This window comes from Chenopodium album, chromosome 2, assembly GCF_948465745.1.
Source record: "Chenopodium album chromosome 2, dcCheAlbu1.1, whole genome shotgun sequence".
Taxonomy (NCBI): Eukaryota; Viridiplantae; Streptophyta; class Magnoliopsida; order Caryophyllales; family Amaranthaceae; genus Chenopodium; species Chenopodium album.
In genome coordinates, this window is record NC_137835.1 from 71194422 (window position 1) to 71220791 (window position 26370).

The 26370-nt window shown below is 35.1% G+C and overlaps 2 protein-coding genes across 2 annotated transcripts; one reads left to right on the forward strand and one right to left on the reverse strand.

Moving 5' to 3' along the window:
- Positions 1–15584: 15584 nt before the first annotated feature.
- LOC145575192 (uncharacterized) lies at positions 15585–16265 on the reverse strand. Its single transcript, XM_081633095.1, has 2 exons — positions 15902–16265; positions 15585–15814 (listed from the first exon to the last, which is right to left on the reverse strand). The coding sequence occupies exons 1-2, from the start codon at positions 16263–16265 to the stop codon at positions 15585–15587; spliced, it is 594 nt and encodes a 197-aa protein (XP_081489221.1).
- Positions 16266–22107: 5842 nt separating this feature from the next.
- LOC145600309 (glutamate-1-semialdehyde 2,1-aminomutase, chloroplastic-like) lies at positions 22108–26161 on the forward strand. Its single transcript, XM_081656227.1, has 3 exons — positions 22108–22405; positions 24601–24774; positions 24993–26161. Exons 1-3 carry the CDS (start codon positions 22214–22216, stop codon positions 26058–26060), a joined length of 1434 nt encoding a protein of 477 aa, XP_081512353.1. The 5' UTR covers positions 22108–22213; the 3' UTR covers positions 26061–26161.
- Positions 26162–26370: the final 209 nt, after the last annotated feature.

Below are 26370 nucleotides of genomic sequence, written 5' to 3' on the forward strand. Positions count from 1 at the left end.
CAATATCTGCAAGCTTTGTCACTCAATAACAATAAATTTGACAATATTTTTTTTTACCCTATTTTTCCTAGTTTAGTCCAATCCCACATCAACAATAATTATAATTATTTATCCAAAAATTCCACTTTTGTAGCTTATAATGGTGTAGACTATTATTCTTATACCTTGATCGACTATAGTACTCCTGATCACGTAATAACCGAGTTTCGTTTTTTTGATAACTCGGATTCTCTACGTCTAGATGATACTAGAACCACCATATTTAGAAAGGTTATGGATTCCTGCAATGCTTTTGTACTGATTTACTTGTTGATTCATAATAATTCTAATCGGTTTTTATATTCTCCTTCATTGTGGTAGATGAATCCAATGACGAGGCGTCGTTTGGTCCTTCATGAGTTACCGCTTGCACGAGAGGGGAAGGACATTAAATATGGGTTGGGTTATGGCTCCAAGACTGGACTATTAAAAGTGGTTAGGTTGTACCATTGACATAGACATGATAAAATTACAGCGGAAGTCATGACAGTTTGGGATGAAGGTGATTGTGTTTGGGAGGTTGTAAATAAGGAATGGTCTATTGGAGTAAAGTCGATACAAACCAAGGCTGTTGTATTGAATGGTGTGTTACATTTGCTAGCGTTATGATAATTTGATACTAAATTTTGATATCGACCAACAGAATTTCGAGTTTATTCCTTCGCCTTACTAAAAAATAAACAAGACTCGAAGAGGGTGATTGTTCCCCATCTAGGCGTATTGGATGGGATGCTTTGCATCAGCTCAACTATTGACGAAAAAGGTGTGGAGCTATGGGTGATGAAGGAGTATGGAATTGAAAAGTCACGGACTCGTTATACAGTCATCGATGGACTCAATATCAATGAGCAATTCGTTCTAACTCCGGAAATAAAAGATGGGAAGATGATATTATTGACGACATTGTCGTGTAATCAAGGTACTAAGGATTTTGCTAAGGATTTCTTTGTTGATATTTATGATCAAAAGCTAAGAAAGAGGGTCTTTATGTGAGGGGGTGGATGAAAAAGTAAGAGCTACAAGGAGACGGTAGATTATTGTGTGCCTAGTTTCTTCTGAAAGATCTTCAGATTAGAGTTATGCAATTTCAATTTTAATTGGTAATTTTAATCTTTCGTTTAACCAACTTGGTATTCAAACTTGTACAAATTATGATTTTCACTTATCTTTTTCTTGGTTATGTTATGTTAATAAGAAATTTTTTCTGTAAATGGATTACTTTTTAATGACTACAATAAAAATTGTGGCTGTTATAACTAAATTCTTAAATGGACCTAGTTCACACTAATTTATTATGGACCATTAGCATTAGAGATACTATGATTGTTTTATTAATATAAGTTAGTTTTTTGGGATGTAAACAGAAATAACATTAAAGATCACACAAGTTTTAATAAAAGTTACTATCTTAAAGAATAAGAATACTATGTTAAAATTACGATTACTATGTTCCAAAAGTCAGTTCAGCATGTATATAAATCTTAGGTCCACAATAATATTATTATGGACCAGGTCCACACAAGAATTTCTGTTATTTTCAATTTTAACCCTTTAAGTGTTATAGATTTATCTAATCCGTACATGTAGTTTTTTGACATAAAAATATAACCAAAAAAACTATACTGCATTTATTTATTTTTTATTTTAATTTTTTGACAAAGGATACAAACTGACTACATATTAATACTAAAGCAAATAAAATTAACAACCGCTTTTCTAGCTATTTGGTGAGCTTGTTGAACGCGTTGACGATCCGCCTTGTGTATACTACACTGAAATGTTGAGCCAAGTTGCTTAATCTTACGAATGAGCCAAAGGTAAGCTACGGTACCCAGCCCATCCCTCCTGAGAAGGGTAACAAGATTTTATGAATTAGTGAAGACCGTAAGAGAATAAAAGCCACTATCTAAAGTCCATTGTAACCCATACATGCAGGACAAAGCATCCACGTGTAAAGCCGAAGTACACACCCAGAAGTTACTTCCACCAATGATCCGATCATCCAATGGGTCTTCATTATCCAAGCACCAACCCATCCCTACTTGTGAAGAGTCTTTGAACCAAGACCCATCTATTTGAATAGAAACTAAAGCAGTCCCATGGATACTCGGTCCAAACTGAGCTATGTAGAACCCTGGCGGAGGAGAAGCAGCAGCATCACCCCTCGTAACATTAGGGGGGATAAATAGGCGTCGGAGTTAACAAATATTGAATGTACTACATTTAAGTTCTTACTAAAATATTATTTTGTCACCATTTATGGTTTCTCTGCCTCTAATCTAAGGGACATCTACTTCACATCTCCATCAAATATACGTAGAGTCATATAAGCATACAAATTGATTAGGTAATTAAGAATTAACAAAGGGAAATTGCATTTTCCCCCACCCAAATTTATCGTTCATCATCATCCTACCTTTAAAATAAATCACCCAAATTCCATCTTCCGATTAAGTATGTGTGAGGATTTGTGATGTATTTTCATAAAAAAACAACAACCGCAAATAAAGGAATGATGGAGGAAAGCAAGGTACAGAGTAATCAATCTATATCTATCTATCTATCTATATCTATAACTAATACTAAAGTGGCAACCGCTAATGTCATGTTTTTTCAAAGTCTCATGAAAAAAATTTCTGCACAAATGCTATTTTTTTTTTTTTTTTGAAACAAAATGGTAATAAATTTTAAATAGGTTATAGCTATTATTAAGGTAATGAATTTAAAATAGATACCTAATTTTTTTTTTTAGGAAATGTTATCAGTGCCTTATATAGATAATTTGTCCATCAAAACATACGGAGACACATCACAAGGACAATGGTTCTCCTAAACTTGTTCTACATCAAAAGGAATTAAATGAGCAAGATTATGAGCATCAACATTACCTTCCCGCTTAACGTGGCACCAAAAAACAGAATTAAAAGAGCTACAAGAAAATAAAATATCATGCAAGATGGCATCCAAGTCGGTGAAGAAGATCGAGCCTTTTCCTAGACGGTTTATAAGCACTTGATTATCTGATTCAATGATGATGTTTGTCAGCCCGAAACGCTTAGCTAGCTTGACTGCCAGCTCTATCTCCTTCCCTTCTGCTACTATAGTAGGCCAGTAGGCTTTGGTGCGACGATTGGCTGCGAAAATGACATCTCCACTCGAATCTCTTGCTACAACGCCAAGGCCTACCCATCCCTCATCTCACACAGAAGCGTCACAGTTAAGTTTGGTAACACCCACATGGGGGGTTTCCAAACTCGAGGGCTCTTGCTAGCAGGCTTCCTAGTTCCACCATAAATTTTTCTTGCGTAGAAGATACAATTGGCAGCAAGTCGATGAACTCGGTCAATAATAACACCTCGGTCAATAACAACAGGATGGTAAGTCTACTTCCCATTAAAAATCATGTCATTCCTTCTACACCAAATATACTATAACAAAATGGCCCCCCTACATGTCTTTTTCGAGTCCAGTTTACCCTAAGATTCGATCAAATCAAGAAAAGACATACCTGAAGGCCATAAAGACATTTCAACGCAATCGCACTCAACCCATAGATCACGCACGGAAGGACAATCGAACAAGGCATGAGATGTTGTTTCGGGGCAGCCTGAACACCGAGGGAAGTCCATCTCCACAATCATGTGACAGTAGCTCTTATGTTGATATTAGGTTGTTGGAGTCTTTATAGGAGTTGTTAGCATAGTTGAGGTCAAATAAAGTGAACTTATGAACATTCTAAACTCAAAAAAATTTGAATTTTTTTTTAGAAAAATCCAAAGATAAATTACTGTGAAACCCGTGCATCGCACGGGTGCTATCCTAGTATATACTAAAATAATAACCGTTGATGTCATCATTGCCTACGTGTTAATTTTTTATTTAATTTTTTCCCTCCAAAATGTAAGGATGATGTCATATTTTTTTCCTTTTTAAGCTACCCTATATAACATAGCTTTGAAAATATATTCCATTTGAATTTTTAAATTTTGAATTTTAGGTTTTCTACACATATTATGCTATTTAGTTATTTACGAGTTGTTAACGATAGTTAATAATATAATTTAATTGAAATTTCTTAATTAAATATGAAAATTATGCACTTTCAAGAATTGTATATTCATATTTAATTAAAAATTAGTTAGGAAAAATGTTGAAATTATTTTCTTTCAGTATGTGTTAAAAGTCTATAATTCAATTTTTATTTTAAAATCGTTCATTGCATGGGGTTAATCTAGTAGCATAATACTAAAATAGACACCAGGAATGACACGTGTCACTTTTTGGTGCTGTTTTTTCGTTCCAAAACCCCCTCTACCTCTTTAGCAAAATAAATCTTCTATTTTTGTAATATTTGTATAATACAATTATAATAATATATTATTCCTAATCTTATATATTATCTTTATAATAATTATATTACTTTTTAGTGTGTGTTCTATTTATTTAAAATAGTTACAACAGATTTTGAGACCTTTTATTTAATGGAGAATAAGTTATAAGTTAGAGGCTTGATATATGGTGGAGATCAAGTATAAACTTAAGAAGCCCAAAAAACTACAATATTAACATTTAAATTACCATTATATTTTTTTTGAGGCAAAAATTACCATTATATAGTTGTAAAATCTTATGAAATAATAATAATTGAGTTAGTTTTTTGTTAAATGTTCCTGTAATAATTTTTGTAACTTATAACTTTTTTTTTCCTTTAAAAAATCAATTAAGTATTACTAAAGCAGGTCATGCTTACATCAATATGGACATAGTTGCTATCCTTAAAAAAATTATCGCCAATAAAATATATGATGTCAGCTTTATTTTTTTTAGTTATTCTACTTAGCTTTTTTATTGGAAAAACTATAGTGTTTTTTTTTTTTTGGGAACTAAATTAATTTATTATTAAAAAGTCATACAACATCTACATTGTATAGTTTTATTGGGAATAACATACATCATTAATGTAACATAATGTATACTATTTATAAATATTTTCAACACGACTAATGAAATATAATTTTTTTTCTCAATTGTAGTTTTAATAATTATTGCCTCATTATTGTATTTGTTAATAATTTCACATGAGTTGCTTCATTTTTATATTATATCACAAATTAATTAATGTTAAAAAGACTATTACTATCGTGCATCGCACGGGCACTAATCTATCAATAACATAATACTAAAATAGACACCAGGAATGACACGTATCAGTTCTGGGTGTTGTTTTTTCCCTCCAAAACTCCCTCTCCCTTTATAGAAAAACCAATCTTCTATTTTTGTAATATTTGTATAATACAATTATAATAATATATTATTCCTAATCTTATATAATATCGCTAAAATAATGTATTCCTTTTTAGTTTGTGTTCAATTTATTTAAAATAGCTACAACATATTTTTGAGACCTTTTAATTAATGGAGAATAAATTATAATTTATAAGCTTGAAGATCAAGTATAACTAACGGAGCCCAAAAAAACTACAATATTAATATTAAAATTACCATTATTTTTTTTAGGCAAAAAGTACCATTATATAGTTGTAATATCATATGAAATAATAATAATTGAGTTAGTTTTCTGTTAAATGTTCCTGTAATAATTTTGTAACTTATAACTTTTTTTTCCTTTAAAAATCAATTAACTATTACTAAAGCAGATCTTGCTTACATCGATCGATTTGGACATAGTCACTATCCTTAAAAAACTTATCTCCAATAAAATATATGATGTCAGCTTTAATTTTTTTGTTAAGTTATTCTACTTAGCTTATTTATTGGAAGTACTATAGTGGTTTTTTTTTAACTAAATTAATTATTATTAAAAAGTCATACAACATCTACATTGTATAGTTTTATTGGGAATAACATACTTCATTAATGTAACATAATGTATAATATATATAAATACTTTCAACACGACTACTAAAAAATAAATTTTTTCTCAATGGTAGTTTTAATAATTATTGCCTCATTATTGCATTTGTTAATAATTCTACACGAGTTGCTTCATTTTCATATTATATCACAAATTATGCCTTCAAAAAAATATATTATATCACAAATTAATTAATGGAAAAAAGACTATTACTATTGTGCATCGCACGGGCACTAATCTAGTTAAAGGATAAAAACTGAGTATTTTTTTCATATTTTTTAATCAAATTATCTTTTTAAACTTCAAAGTCATCCCAATAAAAGGTTTGGATTAGTCAAAATCTAATGAATGGCTAAGTTTTAATCAAGTATAATGACTACAATTTTATTGTAGCCACTTGAAAACTATTCCTAAAAAATAATACGTACTATATGTTTATCTTTTATTGAAATATACGAGTACATAAATACATGTATTTTACTGAACAAATATTAAGGTGGCCTTTCATTTTCTCATGATAAAAAATCAATCACTAGTTGAATCAAGGCTAATGTTACAAACACATCAACTGCAAATGGCTTGAATAAACTTTGGGCCACTTGTTTCGGTGTGATCACTTGAACCTTTTGGTATTGAGATCGATGTTCACCTAGGCAATAACAGCATTCCCATAGTGTAGCTCTAACTTATGATCGAAGACTAATTATTTTGGGAGGGGAATGTCTCCCAAATGTTAATGTATTCCTCTAAAAAAATATGAAGTGTGTTATATTCATTGACATGAATAATTGAGTATGTATTCATAGCTCATGTGTCCAAATAATCCGAACTTTGGGGGTTCTTATTTTTCTTCAATCCCTAACCGGTCAATGACCTATTATATCAGGTCACTTGACACGTGTCAAACCCGGATCGGTTAAAACAAAATTTAATTTATAAAAAAACAAAAACCTAAAAATCCCCAAACCACCGGTCAACCTCCCCTTCCTCCACCGGACCTCCCTTACCACCACCAAATCGCCCAGCCTACCGTCCCTTTCTCCCTGGCTAGCCGCGTGAAACACCCTCCGCCGTGTCGCCGTCTTCCTCCCTCCATGAAACACCCCTATTCCCCACAAAACTACAGAGTAAACCCCTCAACGAAACCACTGATTTTTCGGCAGTGAGGAGGATTTTTTGGGGGTTTTCGGGAGTGGTTGCACTGGTGTATGCGGTTTGGTTGAAGAGTGGGAGTTGTTGTAGGATAATTGACGATGAGAGGAAGAACAAGGCGGTGTTTGGTGGTTGGTGTGGGCTGCTGCTCTATTTTAATGCGGTGGAGTGTAAGGAACAGTGGGGAGACGAGGTTTGCAAAGGAGATTTGAGGGTGGTGATTCAAGGGGAAAAGATGGCTAGCATTTTTAGAGATTAGAGGCGACTGAACGGTAGGAGAGAGTTGTGGGTTGTGGACGGCGGGAGGAGGGTTGTGGAGTTGTGGTGGCTAGCGTTTCGGTGGGCAATGGGGCTGGGTTTCTGAATTTTTTATGTTTTTTTTATTTTTTTTGGCTAATTAGCTTTCGACACGTGACATTTATATTAAAAAAAAATAAAAAAAAAAAATTTCAATAGGTAACCAGTAATTGGGATTGAAGAAAAAGAAGAACCTCTAAACTTCGGATTATTCCAGAATAATCTAAAGTTGGGATTATATATTCTAGCAAAATTGATGAAAGTTGGGATTATTATTTCTAATTTTCCTAAAAAAAATAGAAGTAAAATAAAACTTTACGTAGTGTGTAGGATACAAAAGAATCTTTAGATATCCAATTATATCAATAAAATACGATTTTTTTTTAATCTCAATCTATTAGTGTATTTATCCTCTATAATTTCAGTTCAGTAAAAATAAGTTTAGTTTAGTAAAAATAATATCAATTCAGCAAAAATGAGTTCAGCTTTGTAAAATCCATTTACTTTAAAGATATACTATATAATAGAAAATCGGTAAAAATTATTTATGTTTAGTAAAATTAATTTCAGGAAAAATAATTTAAGTTCAACAAAAATTATTTCAATTCAGTAAAAATAATTTTAATTCAGTAAGATTAGGGTGAAGTGAACAGTGCCTATTTGAATAATAATTTTGGGCTATTTTAAGACTTAAAAATATATACAGCAACTAACCTCCTATTTTTAAGACTTGAAATTCTAAAGTCGATTCGGTGTTGGACCAATAAACAACCCTATTTAGATATATTAATATATAGCAAGACAATATTACATATTAATTAATTTTGTTTTTTTTTTCCTTTTTTTTAATGGATTGGGGAGGGGTAATTTCATTAAATAATAAGACAAACATTTTTAAAAAAATCGGATGTATAATAAAATATTGTAAATTCGCTTCAAAGTTACCTCAAAAATAACAAAAGTTACCCTATAATGAATGAAAGTTACCCAATGTATTTAAGTTATCCTGATATACTACCTCCGTTAACTATTATTTGCAACAAATGGGTATGATTTGTGATTTGTGATATATAAAATATTCCTTTGTTGCAAATAATAGTTAACAAAGGTTGTAAATTAAATTTTTTTAAGCTTTATGGATAAAAGTTTCCCTAAATTTAACAAAAGTAACCTAGATGTACAGTAATATTATTGTACATTGGATGTATACAAAAGTTTTTGAAATAATATTCATTCGTCACTTACATTCATCCCTTAAAAGATCTAAATTCTCAATACAAGTATTAAATATTCCTAAACTAATGGCTTCGCTTCTAACTGCTTCTGAATAATTTTAGATGTCTTTGCATCGTTCTTGACGAAGCTTCATTGATGTACAGTCGCAAAAGTGATAAAATTTGGTTGGTCATCAAGATCGACATATTTGTTGGACGAATAGTGCAAGTTTCTCTTAAGGCTAGACATGCTTGCTAACCACTTCCCTTCATGATGATGGCATTTTTCATTCCATAACTCATTCTTCTTGATCACATCCCCATACTTGTCAAAAATAGTTTGATATATCTGAACTCTTGTTAGATGGGCTAAGGCCAAAAGAACCATCCAAGGTGGTTGAATTGGATCAAGACTCCTAGATTATACTTCTCGTAAAGGGTTAAGGCCAAAGTAACAATTCCAATCATAAAATCACTAACTTTGACTCCATCATCTTTCAAGTAATGCAAGTTATAATAATTCTTTCTCATATCATCAATCCTTTCCAACTGTTTCACATTCACATGTAAAACAATCAATTCAATGTTAAATCACATAAACAATTCAATTCAAAATTCATTTGCAATAAGCAATTCATAACTCAATTAACCAAGTATAACTCAAGATCACCCAACCGTAGGTAATAACTAAAAAATTTTGGACCTAATTATGCAGACATGCGGTACAGACAATGAATGGGAACAAATAAGAATATTGCATATTTTTACAAAAATATATACATATAGAAACAACCCAATAAGTAAGACTACTCAAAAATAAAATTAAAAATATTGGGATACTAATATTGTAGGCAAAAAGATATTACAAAGTATTTTATTGAATTAATTAGTTTGACATATTTAGATTCTCAAAGATTATGGGTATCGAGTAGATAATTTGTCTTGGAAGTGTTTTTTTTTTTTACTGGACAATATCAGCACCCTAAAAAATATATCTTTCAAAAAAAAAAATTAATCCTATATTTCTCTTTTTTTTTTTTTTGAAAAACAAATAATTTTTTTTGAAGGAATGAGAAAACAAATAATTATACTACGTAATACTCCGTTTATTGTAAAGTTAAATTAGGCAAAGTATTATTCTGCTTCATTCATTATGCAAGGACATATTACCAATTGGTTGTTGGTGTAGTGGTGATTGGGACTACACTTGGTAGGGAGGACCTGTGTTCGAACCCATACAACAACAATTGGAATGGGACTAGAACTTAACCACCCAAAACTGATCCCCAAATCCGAATTAGCCCAAAAGGTGAACCGGATGAAACACCAAAAAAACATTATGCAAGGTCATAACTACACAATGCTAGGAATCAAACAGAATCCCAAAAGATAGAATTAATGCCTAACTTAAACTCTATCAAATCACACAACTATAGACATATATTCTATGATATCAAAGATATATATTTTCTAATATATATCCTTATTCCTTAGTGTAGTCGGTTGTTCAACTTGAATCGCAAGGATTTCCTAATCCTTTTGCTTTTTTTTTTTTTTTTTTTTTTTAATTTCGTCAAACAGCTTCTTATAAATTACCCATCAAAATCCAAAACCATAAAACCTCGTTAAAAAATAAAAACCAAATAAACAAACACCATATATATTATTATTGTCCCAAAGTTTTTCTCCATCAAAGCCAAATACTAAGAAAAATCAATAATATAAGCATGGTGGCACGAGTAGTACGAGTCTCAAGCAAGAGAAGAAAAATATTAAGGAAAATCTATAGTATAATCATGGTGGCACGAGTAGTTCGCATTTCAAGCAAGGGAAGATAAACATAAAAAAAAAATCACAAATATCACTAAACACAAAGTTACAATAATTGCCTACTGAAATTCTTGTAAAGATTGCTAGTAAACTTCCCATTACCAAAATTTTACTATGTCATCAAGCTTTGTCACACAATAACCATAAACTTAACAATATTTTTTTTGACCCCATTTTTCCTAGTTTAGTCCAATCCCACATCAACAATAATTATAATAATAACTCATCCAAAAATACATCTTTCTTAGCTTATAGTGGTGTATCAAATTCTTACACCTTGATTGACTATAGTCTTGATGATCACCTAATAACCGAGTTTCCTTTCAATAACTTAGATTTTGGAGAAATTGTGGCTTCTTGCAATGATTTAGTACTGTTTTTGGTTCAAGATTCTTGTCGTCATCTTTCGTTGTTGGGTACGTTGCGGTTGGTGAATCCTATCGGGAGGTATTGTTTGGTTTTTCCTAAGCAATGTATACATTTCCACGGCCGTACCTTGACTATGGGTTGGGTTACGGTTCCAAGACTGGACTATTAATAGTGGTTAGGTTGTATCATCAACGAGGTAGTGCTAAAATTACGGCGGAAGTCATGACAGTGAGGGATGAAGGTGATTATGCTTGGAAGGTTGTTATGGATACAAAATGGTCTATTAGATTTACTTCGATATGAAGCAACGCTTTTGTATTGAATGGTGCGTTACATTGGCTAGTAGACAATGATAATTTGATACTAAGTTTTGATATCGACGAAGAGAAGTTCTATTTTATCCCTTTGCCTTGCACTAGTAATACTCTTCCTGAAATAAACCCGAAAGCAGAGATGATGGCCGCGTCACATCTCGGTGTGTTGGATGGATTACTTTGTGTGGGTGTTGCTTGCGGTTCAAAGATAGGTAACAAAGGTGTGGTGATATGGGTGATGGAGGAGTACAGCGTCGTAAATTCATGGACTTGTTTTACATTCATAGATGGGCTTGATATCAATGAGGACTTCATTCTAACTCCGGAGATTAAAGATGGAAAGATTAAAGATGGCAAGATGATATTACTGACGACATTGTCGCATAGTCTATGTGTTACGGATTTCTTTATTGAGGTTTATGATCATAAGCTAAGAAAGAGGGACAAAAGGGTGCCTTTGTTGGAGGGGGTGGAGGAAACAAGAGCATGGATGACAGTAGATTATTTTGTGCCTAGTTTCTTGTGAAAGATCTTTAGATTGGAGTTATGTAATTGCATTTTTTAGTTGGTAATTCTATAATAATGTATGCACAAAAAGGATTAATACCTTCTCTTATACTCGTATAATTAATGTTCTTTTTTATGTTTTAAATCAAGAAACTAAGGGCATATTCACTTCAACTTAATTTCATTTCATTTTAGTTCAGATCTAATTAATTCAATTCAGTTTAGCTTCTAATTTCCTCTCTCATAAAATATTAATTTCCTTCTCTCATAAAATACTCATTTCAACTTAATTCAGCTCCAATCAGTTCAGTTCAGTTTAGCTTTTAATTTCCTTCCCTTATAAAATATTAATTTCAGCTCAATTCAATTCAGCTCCAATCAGTTCAGATTAGCTCAATTCAGTAAATGTGAACAAACCCTAATAGTATTTTGTATATATAATGTGCCCTTGATTCATTTTTTTTGGTGCATACGAGAGGCTAAGCCCTAGGAAATAAAAATAAAAAACGAAACTTAGGGGGTACAAATCGTGGCAAGGCCACACCTACTACATCATTATGTAAGATACGCCCTAAAGCTAAGGGGGGGACTTGAACCAACTGGAATTTGTTGTTCTGATTTACTCCTTGATTGGCTAGCCAATCTGCCGCTTGGTTTGCTTCACGATATATGTGATTCACTACAACTTCCCAATCTTGCTTCTTGATCAGATTTTTACAATGGACAATATCATGAATACACTCTTCATTGTAATTATCATTATTAAGGATGTGGACTACCGCTTTATTGTCTAGTTGCATCTATAGCTTCTTAACACCTAAATTTCGAGCTAATTCAAGACCATACTCCGCAGCCAACACCTCTGATTTAAAGGCATTACAATTGCCAAGCTTGAGGGAGTATGCATAAACAATTTTCCCTAAGGTATCCCTGATGATGCCTCCTCCTCCAGCTGGACCAGGTGCACCCTTGGCTGCCCCATCTGAGTTCAACGCAAGCCATCTAGGTGGCAAAGCAACCCACTTAATGAATTCTTCCCTTTTAGTACAACTTGGGAGTTATCAGTATTGTTATCCCCCATAACCCTCCACACTTATTCAAAGCGCTCTAGCAAGAATTGCTTAACATCAACTGGAATTTAATTTGATTTATCAAATGCTACGACGCATCTCCATCTCCAAATCCACCAAATCACAATAACAAAGTATGTAGGCCAAACTTCAGGAGATAAATTGTTATGGTGTTGTACCTTTACGTTTTGAATTATTCATTGCTTCAGTGTGGCAATTCGGAAATTTGATGCATTTGCAGGTCCTCCTACTTGACGCCATACTTCCTTAGCTGCCTTACAATCTCTCAGAACATGGAGTGTATTTTCCTCCATGTTATTACATAGCTTACAGGAAGGATCATCCGTTAATGCTCGCTTAAACCTATTTGCATTAGTCATTACCTTGTCATGGAGGACCAACCAAAGGAATACTCTTGTTCTTTGTTGCACTCTAAGGCGCCAGACTAGCTCCCACGACCCATCTTCTTGAGTCTCATCATCATTACAAATAATTTGCAAAGCAGACTTTATGGAGAACCTCCCTTTTGAGCCATTCTGCCAATAAAATAGATCACTTCAATAATGCTATGTGATTCGATCTCCTTCAATATGTCTGGAGGTAAGATGTCAGCAAAAGCAGCCCACTTCCATCCTAGCTGCTCGTCCTACATTTTGGCTATTGTAGCCCCTTCAATATCCAAGGGGATGATACCAATAGCCAGCTCTCTAAGTGGCTGAGAACACACCCACCTATGGTCCCAAAAAAGGGTGGTTTATTTTACCATCACTCATTACAACTCGAGCGCCTCTTGAAATGATGTGAGCGTTTTCTATAATGCCCTTCCAAACATTTGACATATTCAATTTTGGCTCGAACATATCAACGTCACATCTACCTTTGCAATATTTGCTTCTTAGTACACAAGCCCAAAGAGCGTGAGGTTCAGTGAGAATTCTCCACCCTAGCTTTGTCAAAAAGGCTGAGTTTGTTTCCCTTGAAGTTCGAATTCCCAAGCCTCCCATATCCCTCAACTTTTGCAAGTTTTCCCAAGAAATTAAGTGGATTTTTCTTTTCTCTTCATCACCACCCCAAATAAAGCGCCTTGTTCTCTTATCGATATCATCACATATGGTTCTTGGTATCCTTGCGGTTTGTATTGCGTAAGATGCCATTGTTGATTTGGATAGAGTCATCCTTCCAGCTAAAGACACATATTTCGACTTCCACCCTGCCAAACGCCTATTTATATTTTCACATAAATAGCCAAAAGTGTCTTTGGTCACTCTTCCTATTAATGTTGGCATACCCAGATAGCTACCAAGGTCTTCTGTTTGTTCAATTTCCATAAAATTTGTGATGAGTTGGCGCTGAGTTGCATCAGTATTACCCGAAAAGTACACCCTCGATTTCGGATAGCTTACTCTCTGACCTGAAGTTGCACAGAAACGATCCAAACATTGCTTGATATACCCCGCTTGTTCAATGTTAGCCTCGGCAAACAAGATGATATCATCTGCAAAAGCTAGGTTCGAAAGTTGGGGACCATTTCTGCTAGCCCGTATGGGTTTCCATTGATTGAGGATAATTGACTTTTCAATTATTTGGTTTAATCATTCCATACAAAGTACGAAAATATAGGGTGATAAAGGATCACCTTGTCTAATTCCCCGTTTATGGGAGAAAGCTTGAGTAGGCTCTCCGTTCCATAGCACATGCATTGACGAGGTGGTTATGCACTCCATAATAACATCAATAAGAAGGATAGGAAATCGAATCTCCATTAGAGTACCTTGAATAAATTCCCATCTCAACCTATCGTATGCCTTTTCAAAGTCTATTTTTATAGCCATAAAACCCTTTGCACCTTGCTTATTGCTCATAGTATGGATCACCTTTTGTACAATAACTATATTATCCATTATTTGTCGGCCTAGAACAAAACATGTTTGTTTGCTTGAGGTAAGATGAGGCATCATGGGTTTGATACGGTTGACTATAGCTTTTGTAATGATTTTATAAGCTACGTTACATAAGCTAATGGGTCGAAATTAGAAGCTACCTCTGGATTGTCCACTTTCGAAATTAGCATAAGGACATTATCATTTAAGCTTTGTGGCATTCCTTTCCCATTTAGCACATCAAAGACAAGCTTGTACACATTCTGAGATACTAGGTCCCAATTCTTTTGGTAGAATAAAACTTGGAAACCATCTGGATCCGGTGCTTTTATAGCACCCATTTCCTTTATCACCCTATCTAATTCACATTGAAGAAAAGGCCTCGTCAGATTGTTCCAGTCACGAGTTGTAAATTTTGGGAAAATATCATGAGGAAGATCCTCATGGGGCTGCTAATCTTCACTTTCGAACAAGGTTGTAAAATAGTTGACAATGTTATTTTGAACCTCGACTTTGTCAGTTAGCCACTGGCCATCAGGCTCATCTTTAATGGCCAAAATTTTGTTTTGCAGCTATAGTGCTAAGTTGAAAGAAGGTGGTATTACAATCTCCATCATTGTTCCACTCCACTCTTGATTTTTGATACCATAACAATTCCTCTAGGGCAAGTACCTCATCAAGCTCCACCCTTAATTTCGACTCAAGTTTTATTAAATCCCTCGCCTTTTGAAGCGCAAGAGCACGTTGTACACCTGCAATATGTGCTAGGAGATTGCGTTTATTCTTAAAAATGTTATGGAAAGTCGTTTTATTCCATTCTTGCAGATCAGCAGCAAGTTGGTTAAGGTGAGGCATATGAGGAGCCTCTTTATCCCACTTACTCTCGACAAAGTCCCAAGCTAAAGTTCTCGTGAGTCATCCAAGCCGCTTGAATCCTAAAGGGCCTATTAATTTTTGATAAAGGAGCAAACCCGTTTGGAGCAATAATTATCGGACAGTGATCCGATTGGATTGCGAGAAGGTGCTTCACCGAAGCATTAGGGAACCTTAGATTCTATTCTCCATTGCAAAGAGCGGGCACGGTCGAGTCTTGCACTCTGCCAAGTATCAACCGAGTTCCCTCTAGACCAAGTATGTGATGCACCACTAAGTTCAATTTCCAATAAGCCAACATCTTCCACCCATTCATTAAATGAAGCATCTCTTCTAGAGGTTTCAGCACAACAAGAGCTTCTTTCCCATCGAAACCTTGTATCATTAAAATCCCCTGCTAACATCCAGGGAACATTGTGATTTGCAGCATAGTCTTTGAGCTCTCTCCATAGTTCTTATCTTTTCGAGGGGTCTGGGTTGCCATATACTGCTGTAAAGTACCATGGAACACCATCCACTCTTTTTATTTCCATAGTAATAAATTGGTTGTGTTTATGTATTGGTTCGACAGTGACTAATTCCCTTCTCCAATACACCCACATGCCACTACTAAAGCCCTGAGCATCGACTCTAGTATGACCATTGTATCCAATAATATTAGCAATTCTCTCCGCTTGAGCTCCTCCCATATGTGTTTCCACGAGAGCTATCGCATTCGGCTTATTTACTCTAATTATTTCCTTCAAAGCAGACATAAACTCCCTACTTCCTACCCCTTGTACATTCCAGATCATACAAGATATAAGCAATGTGTTGGATGCCAAATTTGCTAGGTTTGCATTCATTGTATCAATAGAATATGAAGGATTACTTAAATTATAAGCTTCTTTAATTAATCGAATTATTCGATTAATTTCTACTGGAATTTAGAGGTACACCACTAACACTGGCGGCTCCGGAATTGTTTCTATCCACGTCTCCTTTCGAACCTCCTTCACATGAGTCAGGGGGTCGACTATCCCACAAAAAGTGTTTTCTTCGGAGGGATCGATAGAGTTATTACCGCCCTGCTAAACAAATCCATAGCTGCTTAAGGGCACCACTTCCTCTATATCCTCTATTTCGACAACTGTTTTATCTTCTTGAGTTGTCTTCTGTTCAGTTGCTTCTGTAGAGTTGGCTTCATCGAAAGTCAAATTTTCTTTTCCAGGATGTAAATTTGGAATTTTGCTGGCTGTCGAGAAGATTGTGGGTAATTTGTTTTCAATGGGACCAAAGGGGTAATTTTTTGGTTAAAATTTTTTTGGGAAATATTTTTATTAGAGAAGTTGCCTTTTTTATTTTTTGGAGCATTCGAATTTCCAGCTTTGTTGCTTCCCAATTGGAAATTAATATCTTTTTGTTTATTTTGAGAATTATCTCCAAGATTAACAACTGTACCAAATAAATTATCTTTGCTTAAACCTTGCGAAGATAATGTTTCCATATCTTTAGTATGCATATCTTCTAAGGCCAAATCTTCTTGTTGCTTATCTTGCACTACACCTTCCTCATTTAATGCCTCAAATCTTGACCCCGAAGATTTTGGCATATTTTGTTTTGAATTTTAATTTGGCGCCCCACTTTTATTCTGATTTTTTGTATGCGTACCTCCACCATCTTTGGTGTTTTCCGGTGGTGGCTTGTCTATCCTTGGATTCCGTTTCCGGACTGGTTTTTTAACCAACATCCACGAACCAAAATAACTATCTTCCTCAGGTCTTGGATTGGATGTTTCTCAATAACTCCTTCAACACCCACACCATGCTGTTTGCAATCTCGTTATTAACTTGCTCCACAATCATATCTTGACTCGAGTGGGATGAGGCACACTAGTCTTCAACATGCCCTAACATACCACACTTATTGCAAATTAATTTGATCCCTTCATATTGGATCTTCCAAATTTTTCCTTTAAGCTAGAACTTCGACAACAGGGGCTTTGACAAATCAATCTCTACACTTAATCTTGTAAACTTCCCTCTTTCAGCATATGCAGTAGATTTATCCATCCTAATTACTTTTCCAAGTTTCGCTCCTATTTTCTTAAGAAAATCCTTATCGAAGTATTCCACTAATCTGATAAGTTCAAAATACGAACCCAAGCTGTCAACACTTTGATCGAAGCTTCCTCATGGATAAAATTTGGTGTCCATTTACGGATGGTAAGATATTTATCATCAATCAACCAAGGTCCTTGAGTCAGAACATAATTATAGTCTTCTTCATTATTAAATCTAGCAATAAAATACTTACATCCTATGCCTGTGAGGGACATTTCACCTTTTAATAACAATTTCCTCTTTAGCCTTTTCATTAATCCCATGTAGCCCAGACTTCCATCAAACATTCGAATGATTAGAGTGTTTCTCCAAGGTCGGCGTATTGCTCTCTTCTCTTCCTTTGTAAGCCGTATGTCAGGGCACCTATCATTATCTACCACATCCTCCGGGGGGACATCATCATCAGAAACATCATCCTCATCATTATCAAAAACCTGGTCGATGTCCTTTGCCATTGGTTCTAGATGGGTATCTCGAATGAGATCTCTGAAGGACCTTTTGGGGCTGACCTTCCCTATGCGAAATAGGGACAAAGGTCTGATTGTTCAACATCACTAGTCTCCCACCTTGAATATTGGAGTTTAAAGGTGCAGCCTCCATCCCAGGGTTTTCATTCTCGTCATTTCTATTAAAAATTTCATGTGTAATCTTTCGTTTTGGTTTTTTATTGGACCTAGCCACCTGGTCAGCGACCTCCGGTGGGATTGGCAGTTGAAGGGACGATTGTTGCGCATGTTCCATTTTGAGAGTGTATTTTGTAACTTATTGCTATAATGTCTATTGTCTTCAAAAAAAAAAAAAAAAAAAAAAAAAAAAAAAAAAAAAACAAACAAAAAACAAAAAACAAAAAAAAAAAACCTCTTAGTTGGGGTAATGCGGTAAACCATAGATATTTTTCCTCATTGAAATTTGATTTTTTATTTAAGAGCAATTTTATAAAAAAAGTATAAATAATTTTTTATCAGGCAACTTTTTTTTATAATTTTTATTTCGGGGTTAACTTTAGGGAATTTTGTGTAGAACTACCCTGAAGATAGGGTCATTTGTGAACAACTACCCATTTTTTTTATTTGTTTAGAACTACCCACAAGTTTGAAAACATTTGAGTATCACTACCCATTAACATATTCCATCCAATTAAGACGTTATCGGAGCTCATTTTTTTCACTTTTGCCACCCAATTAACTCTCCCAATTTGTATAAAGGTTTTAATCTATTTTAATTAACCTAATTAGGGTTTTAATCATAATTCATTTTAGGGTTCATGAGTGTAGTATTATTTAGGGATTTTAATTTCTAAGGTTTGGGGGTTTAATTGAATTGAGGTTTTTGCTTATTTTAGCATTAATTGACCATTGTAATTGAAAAAAGTGAAAAATTGGCACAAAATAACGTTTTTATTGGACGAAAAACGTTAGTGGGTAGTGCTACCCAAATTTTTCCAAACTTGCGGGTAGTTCTAAACAAATAAAAAAAAATGGGTAGTTGTTCACAAATGACCCTATCTTTAGGGTAGTTCTACACAAAATTTCCTTAACTTTATATCATTTTAAATAAACCTAAAAGTGTGCTGACTTGTTCACAAACTTAAAGGCGATGATTTATACTACATGCTACTCATAACCAAGTGCTAGTAATCTATTCGATTAAGAAATAGAGGGTGACAAGTGTTAGTTAAGCAAACCCCAATACTATCCTCTCACTACCTAGGAGTGAGCATAACACGATACCCTAGTAAAATTTTCTGAATCGGAACTAAAATATTTACAGCAGGTTCCTCAAAATGAAAATTGGACCTACAAGTTCTAGTTTTGATTCAGGGTACAATGTCTTTTAATATATTTCATACTTTTTTGCAAAAATGATTTTGAAAAAAAAAATTAAGGGGTCATTCATTTATACTCCCTCCGTCCCTAATTTTTTGCCCCATTGCTATTATTTGGGTCAAACTTTTAAAACTTTGACCATCAATTGTCATTGATCAATAAGAACTAATATAGTCATGTGTGATCTTGATGTGTTCATCTCGTTGTATATTTTATTAATATCAAGTTTTTATAACTTTTACGTGAATGAAAATAGAGATATATTCGGCTTAAAACACGGCTTGGAGATAGTGAAAAGTCAAATGGGGCAAAAATAAAGGGACAAAGGGAGTAACTATTATAACTTGCAATACAACAAACCAAAGTGAGTTGTTTGGCAAATTTAATACTCGAAGAAATTGGAGAAAGTATTTTAAGTACTCTGATTTTTGTGGAGCAATGAGAGGGTTTGATCCAAGTTATTCGTGGAGAAGCATTTGGGGGGCTAAAGCGTTGCTCCTTGAGGGTTTGAGGTGGAGGGTGGGTAATGGTTCCTCAATTAAGGTGTGGGAAGACTCATGGCTACCTGGCAATTGCTCTAGTGCTACTCCTACAGTTCAATTGTACTGTGACATTGATATGCGTGTTTGCGAGCTAATCGACTTCGATAATTATTGAGATAGGAATGTATATTGTGGTATGATATTATGAGAATAATATCATATAAAATATTATTGTGAAAAGATATACGTAAGATATTGTGATAGAGTTTAGGAAGTTAAGATAATAAGGAATATTAGGGTTAGGTATTTCTACTGTCTATATATATTGTAATGTGACCAACTATTATGAATGGAAATATAGAGAGAACTATTTTCCCAATATTTAACAATAATATGTGCTGGGATTCGGAGATCATTGCTGCCACTTTTGAGGCAGCTGATTGCAGGGTAATTTTGGATACTCCTTTGCCGAATGTGTGGTCGAGAGATAGAAGGTACTGGTGGCCAACATAAAATGGGTTGTTCTCTGTCAAATCAGCTTATTGGCTTGGAAGGATAGGCAAAATGCAGTCTTGGGAACTATTAATGGTGATCGAGAACGTGAGCTGTGGAGAGATGTTTGGGATTTAAAGGGGCCTCCAAAACTTTGTCATTTAATTTGGAGAGTGTACAAAGGATCTCTCGGTGTAATGGATGTCTTATTTGCTCGATATATTCGACCATCAAGATCATGTTCCATCTGTGGGGCTGCAAGGGAGACAATAATCCACGCTTTGTTTCATTGTACATTTGTACTCACGCTGAGTGCATTTGGCAGCATAGTGAGTTCATGGATTTGATAAATGAAGGTCCGTCTTCTTCTTTCCAGGAACTTTTTAGTTGGATTATGAGCAAAATTGACAAAGCTCAACTCCGTAAATTTCTGTGTCTTGTTTGGGCGGCTTGGCATTGTAGAAATCATACCATTTTTAATGGGACTGCTGGGGTGAATGCAGTGTCGGTGGCTGTAGGATTTGTGAAATGGTGTGAGGAGTATGTCACATACAATGCTAAGGTTGGGGGCTGTGTGTCTAGTGTCTACACCATTGAGCTACTCCAAAGCGAGCTGGGTTCGTCCTCTTCGCCATTACATCAAGGTGAATGTCGATGCTTTTGTGCCACGAAATATGGGAGTAAGCTTAGGGGTGGTGATCAGGGACGAATATGGGAGTCTTCTGCTTGTGGCAGCAAAGAAGACGAGATGCAATTGGACCCCTGAAATTGCAGAGGCTGCAGCGGCAAGATACGGAATTGAAATTGCTCGCAGGTTGGGATATGCCAAGGTGATGTTGGAATGCGACTCGTTAAGCGTAGTGAAAGCTATTAGAATGAAGGAGGAGGGTGCAGCACCCATTTTCACTTCTATGAGGATATTTCTCGTATGTGTAGTTCTTTTGTTTCGTTTGATTGTGTCCATGTAAGACGGGCGGGAAACACGGCTGCTCATCTAACCGCTAGGTGGGATACGGATTCTAGCGATGAATTTATTTGTACGAACTCTTTTCCTCAAAGCTTACAAGCTTTGGCGGACCTTGATTTAATAAATTAAGTTTCCTGCGGTGGTCTTCAAAAAAAGAAATTGGATAAAGTGATAAAATATGGAGGTAGTGGGTAAGTGAAACACTAAAAAATTGTAAAAAGCAAAAGTAGTTGATAGAATTGAAGGAGAGAGAATATGAAATTAATAAAATAGAATTTATGTTGGTTTACTAGTTAAGAAAAATGAATTAGATATTATAAAAACTTTCCAAATAAGGAAATTGAGCATATATTTTAAAACGACTAAAAATAAATAGTGGAGCAATTATTTAAAAACAGAGAGAATACATATATTTATTTATTTTTATTTGTTAAAAATTGGTGTTGGATTGATGCATGATTTAGGATTAAGTTACAGAGTAAGTTAAAAGGTACCCTACATGTTCCGATTTGAAATCCTGAATCGAAACCAATTGCAACAAGTTCTCTATTTTACTATGCGAAACCGGAACCACTTATACAAAAGTTTCGGTACTGATTGTATCTTGATTTTTTTTGGTTCTCACCCCTATCACTATCTATAAGGCCCGTTCAAACAAGAAAATTATAATTACAACTATTCACAAAAAATAAGGTGAAAAATATACTCACTTCGTTTCGGCCTAAACAAAAATCAACCCAACATTTCAATAAAAAAAAGCCCAATTTACATAATCACCAAACTTTATTGAAGCTTCGTCGTATTCATCTTGTATCTTTTTGGTGAAGAAAGTGGCTCATCTCCTTTCTCTTATCTTGACTTCCTGCAATCGAGAGGAGAGAGAAAGCAAGCAATTTTGAGGAGAGAGAAAGCTAAAAGGCAGCCATGGCAGGTGTTGCAGGAGGAGTAGGTATCACATGGCCATCAAAGCTTTCCGCAATTAAACCATCTTCTTCCAAATCTAAGCACCCTTTTCGCTCCCATTCTCCTCTTGTTGTTAAAATGACTGTTTCTGTTGATGAGAAGAAGAAGACTTACACCCTTCAAAAATCTGAAGAAGCTTTTGCTAAAGCCAAGGTTTTGATTTCTCATCATTTCTCTTTAATTGTGAATTTTTTGTTGATTGTTCATGATTTTGAGAATTGGGTTCGTTCTTCATTTTCAGTTTAATTGTTGAATTTGCGTGCTATGTAATTTGAGATTTGGGAATGTTTTGCGATCTTTGTTACTTTTTGGTTCAGGTAACTACCTCATCTTTTTGGCATTGTAAAACTAAGGCCTTTTTGGTTGACATTATAAAATGGGGGAATTGAGAATTCATGGGAATTGGTAAGGTGGGTAGTTGTTTGGTTGACACAAAAAAGCAAAAATGGGGAAGTGAGAATTCATGGGAATTTCAACTTCCCACAAAACAAGGCCTAAAATGTACTCATAGTAATGTATAGAATATATTAAAGTTCCAAAGCAAAACGATGATGAAATTGGGTATAACCCAAAACACCTATACAAAGAGCTAACATTCTATGTTTTATGTCACATTTAATGGATTGTACAATGTTGGGGATGTTCATGATTTTACTCTCCAAATATGCTATGTTCCTGACCCTCGAAATTTGATACATGACTGCCAGAATGCAGCAAGTATTTACCAAGTTTCTCTGGATGCTATTTTTTATCCTGCTGCAAGCTTTAACAATGGTATCCAGCTGGATGCTTTGTGGCCCAAAACCAATCTAAGCTCTGATATGCTGCCATATCCTGCTGCTGTAATTACATTGAAAAATATATGACTATGTGGCTCATCAAAATCTACACCTAGTAGACACTTCTTCTCATCCTGTTGCAGTTGAATATGCTACATGTCTCTAGTCTTCAATCTATGCTGAATGACTAGCCAAGCAATGAACTGATGTTTAGGTTGCGCTGTCTTCACCCAGATTACCCTATCCCATCTGCATCTGTGATTCCTGGCTGAGTGAATCTTATAATACTTCCCAATCTTCTCTGTTCCATTTCTGTTACTATGACATAATTTATCCCCTAGAAAATGGAATGGTTGTTGGGTTGGTGGTGCTATTAAGACTCTAGCATGAACCTATATATGATAAAATTAAACTCTTCGGTCTTATGTATATGCAAAGAAGGTAATAAGAGCAGAGCCTGCCCCCTGTACTTGGTTAATTAGTGATGCATCTTTGGGTATGAACCTTTGTATTCTTATTTGTAGAGTCATGATTGTCAATTGCTAGGATTTGAGGCTTTGAACTGATAAGCGCTATATACTTGTATTTCTTTATAATGTTTTCAGTTGGGCCCTATTTATTCGTTTCTTCTTGAAACAATTTTGTTGGAAATGTTAGATGATGAGATATCTAGATAGATGGAATTAAGGAAGTTTTTGTAATGATTGATTACTGTAGTATTTCTTGGATGAAATCCTCATTACAGCCTCATTTGTTGCAAATATGACAAGGGCGCTTTGCACCTTTTGCCTTTTATGTTGTCATCTTAACATTATGAGCCGCTGGAACAGGATGGTATCTATTATAATGTGGTATCTTTTTCCATAACAGCATTGTTATCTGCTGTAAAAAATAATTATGATGTAGCATAAAGTATTTGGTGGCTCACTTGTTGGAGTAAGTATTGCTGGAAGAAATCTGTTCAACAATAAACACTAATGGAGCACCCTTGAACTTTTCAAGTATCCTTTGAATGGGATATGATTAGCTGATGGGATTTGCTAACTGATGTATCTTAGAATTTTCAAGTACCCAATTATAGTCCCTGAAAAACTTTGACTAGAACAGAAGAAACTGTGTACTAAAATATCCTTTGATTGGAACAGAAATTAATCGAGTCCGTAGCCTGGGTGTACTGCACTGCTATATGTTACCATTTAAATTGATTCTTGGAGGATTTAAGGAATTATTTGCTAGAGAAAAGAAATCTTTGTGTTGATTACCTAAGCCAACAAACCTCAATCCCTTTTTGTTTATTAGAAATATTAAGTAGATTCTACTTCCTGCAGACTTTATGGAGTTCACCTTGGATCTGATTTTTTAATTTTTTTTTTATCATTGAATATCGTGCTGAATGAGGTGTTGAGGCTGGCTGTTTAGTTAGTGTTTTATTTAGTTATTTATTTTTAATATATACTACGTGTATGTTAATTTTATCGCCATTTAGCTAGGCAAATTTTCAATATTCATACAACACCTGATTACAAAGTTTTCCTTCCGATTTTAAAGATGGTTTCATATGAAATGCAGGAGTTGATGCCTGGAGGTGTAAATTCCCCTGTCCGTGCCTTCAAGTCAGTTGGTGGACAGCCTATAGTGGTAGACTCTGTCAAGGGTTCTCACATGTGGGATATAGATGGCAATGAGTATATTGACTATGTTGGCTCATGGGGACCAGCTATTATTGGTCATGCTGACGATGAGGTTTCATTTTTTTCTCCGGGATACAACTTCTGATATATCATCCTCTGAAAACTGAGCATCTGGTTTTACTTGATGTTATTTGTATTATAAGTTGTAATGCTATTTCGTACTGGGTACCAATTTTTTGGTCCCGACATCAGCTAGTGTTAATGCATAGGTTAACAAAACCAGATAGTTATGCTTGTACCTAATTATAATTGATCTCCCAATAATAACAGGTACTTGCAGCCCTGGCTGAAACTATGAAGAAAGGAACAAGTTTTGGTGCTCCTTGTCTTCTTGAGAATACTCTGGCTGAGTTGGTGATATCAGCTGTTCCGAGCATTGAAATGGTCCGATTTGTGAACTCAGGCACGGAAGCATGTATGGGTGTTCTCCGTCTGGCCCGTGCATTTACTGGCAGACAGAAGATTATCAAGTTTGAGGGTTGCTACCATGGCCATGCAGACCCATTTCTTGTGAAAGCAGGAAGTGGTGTTGCTACTCTAGGGCTTCCAGACTCTCCAGGTGTACCAAAGTCTTCCACCTCAGACACCCTAACTTCTCCATATAATGACATTGAAACTGTGAAAAGTCTCTTTGAGGCTAACAAAGGGGAAATTGCTGCCATAATCCTAGAACCTGTTGTTGGAAACTCAGGTTTTATTCCTCCAAACCCTGGCTTCCTTGAAGCCCTCCGGGAAATCACCAAAGAGAATGGAACTCTCTTGATCTTTGATGAGGTTATGACTGGATTCCGTTTATCTTATGGTGGTGCACAAGAGTACTTCAAGATTACGCCTGATCTTACAACACTGGGGAAAGTCATAGGTGGTGGCCTTCCTGTTGGTGCTTATGGAGGGAGAAGGGATATTATGGAGATGGTTGCACCTGCTGGACCAATGTATCAGGCTGGTACTCTCAGTGGAAACCCATTGGCAATGACTGCTGGGATACATACACTCAAACGATTGATGCAACCAGGAAGCTATGAATACTTGGACAAGATTACTGGTGAACTTACGCAAGGACTCCTTGATGCTGGGAAGAAGGCTGGGCATGCAATGTGTGGTGGATATATCAGGGGAATGTTTGGGTTTTTCTTCACTGATGGGCCTGTATACAGCTTTGAGGATGCAAAGAAAAGTGACACTGCAAAGTTTGGCCGCTTCTACAGGGGAATGTTAGAGGAAGGAGTCTACTTTGCCCCTTCACAGTTTGAAGCTGGATTTACTAGCTTGGCTCATACTACTGAAGATATTCAACAAACAATAGCAGCAGCTGAGAAGGTTTTCCGAGAGATATAGGACGCTGAATCTTTACCTCGTGGTCTCCAGTTTTGTAGCTTTGTTTAGTTGATAACCTGTATCAGACATTGCTTCTAATAAATGTGGTTGTATTTTCTATTGTCCTGTTGTCTCTCTTGTAAGTTGTATTTTCTAGTGTATCTTCTTAATATTTGTAATCAATAGTTAAGTTTATTTGCCAATGTTTTCTTGAATCCTTATCATTAAAGGAAGTCATGTATGTAACTACTTGAGAAGAGAAAATAGTTGTTTAATCTAAAAACTTTATAGAGATGAGAAGTTGGGTTTTAAAGAGGTTTCCCCTTCTTAG